The 10,097-nt window shown below is 35.8% G+C and overlaps 1 protein-coding gene across 1 annotated transcript in view; it reads left to right on the top strand.

The window, feature by feature from the left end:
* LOC139727307 (receptor-transporting protein 4-like) overlaps positions 1 to 6,243 on the top strand; it is a 65,110-nt gene extending 58,867 nt beyond the window's left edge. The window contains exon 4 of the mRNA XM_071638262.1: positions 595 to 6,243. Coding sequence (XP_071494363.1) covers positions 595 to 822 — 228 coding nt within the window. The 3' untranslated portion in view covers positions 823 to 6,243. The remainder of the gene's footprint in view (positions 1 to 594) is intronic.
* The last annotated feature ends 3,854 nt before the right edge of the window (positions 6,244 to 10,097 follow it).

Raw genomic sequence — 10,097 nt, forward strand, 5'->3', positions numbered from 1 at the left:
GAATCGTCTCTAAAGCTATGCTGCAGAAGTTGCCCCGAAACACCTGAGCCAAATTTCATAAAAGATGTTATTTTGGCAACTCTTTCTGGAATAGCAACTTCCAAGAGCAACAGCCAATTAGGAAGCTGGATTATTGTTGTTACTATGACAATTGCCAATCTAGCAAGAGTTGCTATCATGATATCAACTTTTTATGAAATGGGGCACAGATGTTTACAAACAGGAGAATTATCTGATAAAGCATTTACCATCCTACAGAGCGAAACCTGTATTCCAAATGACCAATCAAGCACATTCTATAAAACCAAATGAATCGGACAGCATATACGAAGAAATCTTCATTAAACCAAATCAAAATCAATGCATTGTTACGAACAGTTTTATGCAGAGTACCCTCTGCATTCTTTCGTGGCAAGTCGTGTGTTTTCAAGAGTTTTGTATAAATCATTGTTATAATCATTGGGTAACATCGGATGTGAACAAATCAAGGAAATGGTTACTGGGTTTTTCAATTTGGAAATGACTTTATATTTTAATCTCCTAATATTATTGAATTGGAAAATTAATTTTGAAGTTTTATGTATTTCATTTCAGACATACTATGGTTTCGTCAAACCGCCCATACGGTACGACCGCCGAGCCGGTAAGCCGCGCACGCAGCACAATGCCACCTTGTGTCAGGCCTGCAGGGACGGCGAGTGCGACAGCCGGCCGAGAGCTCAAGGAAAAGTGGTGCAAATCACGCAGCAGCCTGTTGCCGTGGTCAACGCCATCCCGGCCCCGCCCAACACGACTGTCCATAAGGTGGTGACGAGAACGTGACGTCACAACATGACTACCGCACTGGCGAAGGACTGTAACAGCTGGCTGCGATTAGTACGCCAAGAATGTAGGATAGCGACAGGCCACGCCTCTACTGGGTGTGTCACGGCTGAGTCGGAGGCGTAACAACTACTTGTAAAACTTGTTTTAGGGCGTGGAAAAGTGAGACGTTCTCTTACCAACATGTTGACGTAGTGTGCCTGTTTAGTTATATTCGTCCGGACAATAAGTACAATGTGCTGCGCAAAGTACATTTCTGGCCTTCTCTGCTGTGCCTTTATACAATCAATCGCTGTGTGGTGGTTCGGTTCCGTACTTTCACATTTTGTGTAGGATATTTCACTCTTTAAATAGCATGTTAGTTGATGAGTCGTGTTCTTTCACTATGTGTATAGATATTTGAGACAATTTTTGTAAATATTTTTTGTAATGATGTCTATTACCTCTTGCCTTAACATAATTATTTAGAGTTGTGCATTGGCTGTTGTGAAAATGATGTTTGTTTAAAGAGACACAACATAGCAACAATTGTCGTGGGATCACGTACGTCCCTCTTTAATATCAAGTTCCATTCAAAACGCCAATCGCGATCAACTTTATGTTAAAGGAGAAACTTTTACAGTCCTGTAGACCTGTATTGCGAAACATTACTGGAAATGGCGCCGCAAGTCATACAATGTTAACGCACGAAGAGTTTTATCGCAAAGTGAGGTAACTCCATTATTGTTAAATTGAAATTTCTACGCTTAAATGTATTAAAAACAACGAAAATAATGTGAAAATAAAGGATATTTCTTATCATGACTTCAGAAATATTCATGGTTATGTTACAAGTGGGGTACAACTGGAAAGGTTTTATTTTGATCATCTATCAGATGACGGACTTAGGATTATTTGAAAAAGGCACTAAAGCCATTTTGGGATCAAACTCTTCATATTAACCTAAAAATAGTGAGCTTTAGATTTGTGACGCGAATGTTTGGGACGACGTTGGACGTTCTCCTCTCTCCCTGCGTCGTGTTGAAAAGTAGCTTTAGATTACGCGAGGACGCAACCTATAAAAAATAAAGTAGCGCCCCATATGATCGGTGCAGCAAGTAGCTCTCTGCGTCGTGAATTGAGCGGACGTAAAAAAAGCCCAGGACGCGTAGTGAAAACTCAAAACACGCTAGCTATAAATAGATCTCTTTTGATACGCGATTTTGCGCATGCTCAGAACAGTTCTTTTTTTTCTCCTCTGAACGTCGCCGTCGCGAAAATCTAAAGCTCTCTACTATTCATCGGTAGGGATGTGGGTGTGTATTCCGCAAAGTGCCTTTCCCCCAAGCCTATAAAGTGCATAAACGACAACGTTTGAGTGAACATAAGCATTGCTGACAATAATGGGTTCTTTTCAACCATTAACATTCCGATAGACATCAAGTTAATATCTTACCATATATCTTATCCTATTAGGATGATTGCTTCACCCCTCCGGACAGCTCCCACTTCTTCGTTTCTGTCCTTATATTGAACTGAGATGCGATGTATAATGAATTTTGCATAGAAGTTTGCAGTGAGATAGATCGGTGTGATATGTTTGGTTTTCACTTTCTTTCTTATTTCAATTTTTCAGTAGCTCAGTCGCGTAAAAACGAGATTGTGTCAAGAGTTAATGGTGAATATTTTAGTAGCTAGCGGTATTCCGTTATTGAATTCACCAGCCATTGTCATTCTGGTGTTTGATTCGAAAACGCGTTAGAGTGTGTCGACTGAACAATGAGGAGGTGATAGCCACAACCTCTAAGGCTAACCTGTATCTTAATGTATTAAAAAGTTTTGCTCGTGATCAAGAATGTGATATTATTTCTCTCACTCTTTGAAAGTATGTGTATAACAAACTAAACTGCGCTTCATACCAACGATTAATTGCCAAATACTCTTGGCACCTTTGTGTGCATAATAATTATTATTATACGGGATGCGTCGGTGTTCGTCGCAGCGAACCATCTGCATCCAACTGTTTACATTTTAAGCCACTTTGACGCCGTAAGTGGCGCTTCAACTGTAATAAATCGTTCTTCATTAGCCGAAGGCATGCATGGTGGCGGATTTAGATGTGGGGATAGATATCAAACCGTTTGAGCTCATTTTTTTTTTTAACTTTCAGACAGAGGTAATGCCAGCGAAAAGATCCTGGTATCATTAATTTACTTGAGAACACTAAAACAACAAAACAACTACAACGGAGCAGCAAGAACGAGAACAGAAATATGAAAACATGAAAGTAAGTACGTAAACACTCTCTCTCTTTTCAATAAAAAGAAAGGAACCTTGACAAGATACCAAATGGTTGTGCAGTTTCTAAATCTTTGTGCAATATGTATCTGACATAATCTGGATTTTATTGCATTGACAGGTTACGGATGAACTGACTTTGTAAGATCTATTCCATTTCAAATGCCAATGCATACTGCGGATTACATGCCTCTCGGTTGATAATGAGAATAGATTGCGTTATGAATGTTTTGTGTTATCATAACCAGCATTATGTCATTACGTTATCAATATCTATGGATGTTAACAGTCGTTCATCATCATCAATTGCTGTTGCTGTTTTATGGAGTTTCAATTTCAATGTTCCTAAAAAACAGCATAAAGTAGATATTTTTGCTTCATGATGAAGTTGACATGTATAAAGATAATAGAATAAAACTACAAAAATCTAACATTGAATGATTCACTCTGACGGATATAAGAACCGCAATATCAATTACCTTAAACTGATCAAACATGATCGTGGATCACAAAACCAACAAAAAGTCGCACAACTTGATTTTACGTTAGGACTCAAAAAAGGTGTTAGTGTTACGGGTCGATCAAGTCAATCTTGAGTTTTTCACATTTTCTGAAAAAGCTATTCTTCTTCTTCATCATTCCTAAGTTTGGTAAAGTGTGTTTTCAGAAGTTTTTCTACACCTTTTTTTTTGGTAGAGTAGTGTGATTAGGTATGTCTTATAGGCCCCCTTTCATTTCTTTACTCTTTACACTCTCTTCACTTTGAACTCTAATAAATTTTGAAAAGATAGTGCTACTACTCTGAAAGCTGCCATTAATCATCGAAAGAAGGTGTCAATAGAGCATGCTTAATTTCAGCTTATTTTGATAATTCCTTCATAGTTGTTGCTGTGGTGGTTTACATCCTGTTTTTTTGTCCCATTCATCATTGCGCAGCGAGCACGGTTCGGTAAATATTAAGCGCTTGAATAGACTTTAGACTTCAGACCCTCTTTTCTCAGTTCACACTATTCCAGAAAGTGTGCTTTCTTTCCAATATTTAGATTGGTTAGGAGACTCCGTTTGAATTGAGATATACATCATCTTAAAGCTTAGAGTCTGCTTTTACAGAATCTGCTCTAACATAAAAATACATGTCTGGCTACTTTTGTTGGTTTTGTGATACAGGGTCACAAACCAAAGACGAAAATTTGAAACGATTACCTTATTTCCTGCCTTTCTCAAAGTAGTCCGCTTTGAGTGCTTGGTCATCTTTTGTTGACGTTATACTTTTTTTTTCTTTTGATCAAAGATAACTTTAGAATGTAGGCCCTATATACGATTTCATCGACCGCCAGAGCGTGAATAAATCAGCAAAACTATTAATCGAGGGAATTTCTTCCCTCAACAATGGGAGGAGGGACGTCAAACAGTTTAAGTGACTAGGAATAGTTCAAAGCTGTTTGATAGAAAATGGAAACAAAAATGTTAAAAGATATCGATAAAGCCTTGTGTAAACATTGCGAAAACCAAAGTCTTTAATTATTATGTGATCAATGTGATTGTAGTGGAAAAGTGCAGTGTTATTTCTGCGTCGTGTTTTCAAATTTCTTGTGAATGTGCTGTTCAGAGCCGATTACTTGTTGTTTTCTTTTGGTGTATATTAGGATATGTACGATAATTCCACCCGAGTATGAAGTGTTTGGACAAACACCTAGCCCTATAATGAAGGGGATCTATGTGGTGTATTGTGTAAATGTTAGCACTATAATAATGTTTGTAAATAACAGTTAGCAATAGTAAGTCAATAGTTGTGATTCAGTGTGTCTGAGGTTTTTGTCAATACGATCACATGGCAATCCATTACTTAATGCATTAGCGACTTGCGCTTTGCGCGTGTTTGAATGCCGTATTGAGAAATGGAGTCTCAAAAAGTTGGACTTATTCCTTTACATTTGTATTTGTGGTTCATTGCTATTTTGTGCCGGGGTTGTGTTTTCTATTTCCGTATTTTTACTGCTTTCACAGAACCTTTTTTTTTTTTCTTTTTGTCGACGCTCTCATTTAATGCTCTATGATGACCTCCGAAATTGTATGAGATGATAATGCTGTTTATCGTGAGAGTTAAGCATACAAACATCAACATTGGCTTCTCCCTATGTGAAATTGTTGCTTGATATTTTTCCCTTCGTCGTGTTCGTCACAATTTCTAATAGAAGCTACTTTTCAAGCTCCGCAAAATGTTTATCATATTATTATTCTTGATAAACATGAGTATGTACAACGTGAGTCAAATTTATTAACTGTTTATTATTGATCAATTACTGCGAATTAAGTCACAACCATACTCACTCGTTCTTACTTGTTGTAATCATTATTATTACACATTTTTTCACTGTTAAGCAATGGTTTGTTTACGCCAAGTGAGCTTTAGATAATCATTTGACTTTAACAATGCTTTCCCTGATCTTTTCCCGATAATCTTGTCTCATCTATATGCCAACCTATCTGTCTATCTATTTTTTCTTTTTTTTTAACCTGTGATTTCGTAACAATAATGAAGGTGCACAGAAAAAAAAAGCTTAGAAGCTGAAGAAGTATTTTCGTTTGAAACGTTAAGTTCATTCAAAATCGAATGTTTTATATCTGAACTATCTTGACTGCTCGCCTTTGACTTCAATTAAAACACAAACAGCTTGAAAATTTAGCATTGTTGATGCTGTATAGTAGAAATGAATGGTGATTTTTTTTTTTAGTAGAAACATTCCGATAGATAACAATTATGTGCATGTATGAGTAGCTATGAAGTGTTATTTTGTACAGAAACACACAATCTGAAATGTCATATAGATACGTATATATTATACATATATATATTAAAATCTAGTCAAATTCTTCATAACTCATTAATTTATGTCATTCGTTCCATTTTGTAAATAGACTTTAGCTATTTTTAAGCTTCACGCGTTATTTGTGAGCATTGTTGTGTGTCATTAGTCTCTAGGTATTTTGAACTCATGTGCCTATCTTTAAACTCACGTCGTTTTATGATGTCAAACACATTGACAAGTTATATCGGATTAAACAAACGAAGCCAAAACCACTGACACTTGTGTTTATATTTACTTTGCACGCCGTTCTGACAATAAATATCATAGTATAACATTTGCACTTGTCCGCTGTGTGATCTTTGCGTCTGTCTGTCTGCCTGTCTGTCTGCTTGTCCGTACCTCTCTCGTTTTCCAGCTGAAAAGCAACGTATAGCTTGTGTAAAAATGCCAAACAAAAAGCGCCATTACTTTTCCAGGAGGTAACATTTACTGTAAAGCACGTGTAACATGATGATAATATCTGGTATACTGTAAGATAAGAGCGAAATGTTTAATTGTAAATAGTCATAAATTTATGACTTGATTAAGGTATTATTCATGATTGATTGACCGATTTTATTTAAAGGTTATGTAAATAATTTTATTCCTAAAACAAAAAGCATAAAACACAAAATAAACAAAACAAAACAAAACAAAACAAAAACAACAGTCATCGGCAAAATTGTGTTTGTCATCCAGATCATAGAAAAAATCTCTCTTCCCTTTGTTAAGCACGCGAAATCACTTTGCATATCTTTATGTCCGGCTTTCTGCAGGTACATGCACAATCACTTATATGTAACCTATGCTTACCGAAGTTGAATGTAACCTATTTTTGCTTAAAACAAAAATCCTCAGGAAATTATTTTAGGCGAACACGTAGGTGGTAATAGGAATAGACTAATGCAGTGAACTCAATGCCGGAAGCAAGACGTAATTATTGAAAGCTCTGTTGCGTTTATTCTTACCAATGTCATTAACGTCATAATTAATTCATGTACCACATTCATTTTCATCACCATAATAATCATATTCATTACAGCATCATCATCACCAACATCATCACAGATGTCATAAGCGTCATATCTACGACTTCGCAATAAACATTATGAACAGCAATGCCACAATAATCGTCAATGTCAACTTCGTCATTGCAGCCACTACCACTGTCATCAACAGCAACATCATATTGAATCTTTATTATGATTTCGGGCCACCAATATCATCATCTTACCACCGCAAATATCATTCTTACCTGATGCGATATCAAAAGCTAAAATGGAATTCACCCTGCACTATAATTATTTTTTTCTTTTTTTTTTCTTTTTTATAAGCACGTTATTAGGTTGAGTCGTTGTGAACATATGGATGATGTTCGTTAACTCTGAATGGTCGTTAATCCGAAAATGAAATAAAGATCGTTATCTATAACTTCTTTTTTTTTTTTTTTTTGGGTTTATACCGAAAACCACAAAGTTCCGCTATGTGCATTTTCGGTAATCCCAAAATAAAATGGGGTCCGTTAGTCGGAACATTTGTGGCGGTATTCCGAAAATTCGTCATTCAGAAATATTCGTTAGTACGAAAATTAAATAAGGTTTGTTATTCCGAAGGTTCGTTCATCTGAATATGAAAAGAAGGTGCGCAAAAATGAACCTTCGGAATCACGAAACTTATTTCGAATCTGATGAACGAACATTCCGAGTAACGACTTTTTTAAATTTTAAAACAACGAACCTTTTGAACAACGATCCTTCTAAATAACGAACCTTACTGCATTTTTGGATCAGCTAAACCTTTACAAAATACACATCAGGTATCTGCAGCTAAAGTACTCATTACAAACTGCAGGGAAAAACAAAGAGTAAAATGAGCCACATGATAACACCACGTATTGATGCGAACGTGGTAATATCAGGATATAAAGCGGATCTAAATAATACTCGTGCAGGTAAAACCATAGATAAGCTAATCAACATTCATCACTAGGTCATCAAATGTTTTTCTAAGAACTCTACCATTTTCATTATTATTACTATCATTATTATTATTATCATCATCATCATTATGATCATCACTATTCATATGGCATTTCAACACAGAATACAATGAGCCATATTATAAAGGAGTTAGCTGGTGAGTTATTTAAGATATTGTTTCATTGTACCTCTTCAAGTCAATTCAATTCCAATTTCAAATCTACAAATGAAAACAGTTGGTAATTATTCATACAGTAGGAAAAGGATATACATAAGACATGTGGTGTTTTAAGGAAAGCTGCTGCTCAACAAAAGGTAATTTCATATATTGTAATCTATTAAATTTCTCTATCATTTACATTTGCCAGGTGATGATAGAAGTATGCCTTGTTGTTCGCTTGTTGTATGTTTTGTTTTCTTTTTATTTCTATCAAGTCGTTTACTCAGCATGCTCGGCGTAGTTACTCATACAATATTTGGTACTAATATCAGTGCTGCAACTTTTCATTATTGTATTCATTCAGCTATATATTTTTAAAATATAACTTACGTGCTAACATGATACGTGTTCACACATTAGAAAAACAAACAAACAAACAAACAAACAAACAAACAAACAACAAAATGATTTAAAAACTCCATTTATGGATATGCTACCAATTCCAGGTACACAAGATATGGCTACTCTAAGACATTTTACATCATGCACACGTAAATACTGTGCTGTGCAGAACAAAACTTCTAACTTCCAAAAGAGATATCCATCTTGCCTTAAATTTGTTTTCATTGTCTTCTTGTTTGCCTGTTTAAACTATAATATTGCTTCTTTCTTATATCAAACCAATCCTTTCAACAACCTGTGTAAAAATGCACAAATCAGTTGAGAAATGATATCACAAACATCGTTATCTCTGACCATAGTAAAATCAGAGTTCTGCTTAATTGTCAAAAAATGTTATTTGACGTTCTTAAGAGAGGGAAAAGTCAAAGCATACTAGCCCCTGATATCATTTGCAGCTGGTATGTCAAGATTCCCTAATTTCGAATGACAATTTGCTCCACGACAAACACAAAGTCGACATTGCGCTTATCAACCAAGCTTTCAAAGTGTTTATGTGATTTAAGATGAAAATTAATACTCATCCTCTAACGAGATATACTAGTGTATAATAATAAACGTGTATACTAGTGTGTTGTCATATAGTATAGATTATTTCTACCCCGCAGGCAGAAAATCATGCAAAGGAAATGGCTTTCACAATGAGCAATCGATTTCAAGTGAGCTTTGGTGCACGTTATCCTTGGTGCGCAGTTGTGCAAAAACACAGTTGATAGGACTATTGTGGAATATGTTGCCTTGGTATCAGCATATTACAGCCAAAAATACTCTTGGATGGGGTTTCTATCAGATTTAGTAAATATTTACTTGAACATTCAAGTTCTAGTAAATTGCCTGGGATTAATGTCACATTCCCGTAAACCATTCTGTTTTACTATAGCTTGATATAATTTCTCCTCTGATGTCTGTTGGATAGATGTTTGTTTTGCCTTATACGAAACAGAACTTGACAAATTGACGTTTGCTTTTATATGGTAATTCTCTTCTAGTATCGGTTTCCTTAAAATTTGCTCTTTTTTCTGTTTATAGTCAAAGCCAGTTTTACTTTTTTTTTTTCTGTTAGTCGCGTGTTAACACTTCTTTGGGTAGTTCCTTGTAACCGAGTGCTTGCGGGCGGGCTCGGACCCGCTTAGAAACCAACAGCACCAGGATCACGAGGAGCAGCACAGCTGCACAGGTGGATGAAACCGTCATCATTGTCATGGCAACGGATGAATTTCCAGCGTTGTCTAAAAACAGAAACAAAAACAATAACTAAACATCGAACTTAAACACATGCAAAAGGACAATAAGTTATACGACAAAGCATTCACCCCGTTGTCTTTAATTGACGCACATATGCACCGTCCAATCAAAATAGTTCCCAAGGAGTACAATTAAGCCTACTTTGTTCATCTCTTTTTGCTTGTGCTTACAGTTGTTCTCAAGCTTCAGACAGCAAATCATCTTGCTTTTCTTTTGTTCATAAAGTACGTCGCAAGCACATTTTTTTTGTTCTTTTTTTTCTTTGTTTTTATGTATGTTTGTTTATTTTTTGTGTGTTTTTGTTTT

This window comes from Diadema antillarum, unplaced genomic scaffold, assembly GCF_040938485.1.
Source record: "Diadema antillarum isolate AM-2024a unplaced genomic scaffold, OU_Dant_1.0 seq00000124_RagTag, whole genome shotgun sequence".
Taxonomy (NCBI): domain Eukaryota; kingdom Metazoa; phylum Echinodermata; class Echinoidea; order Diadematoida; family Diadematidae; genus Diadema; species Diadema antillarum.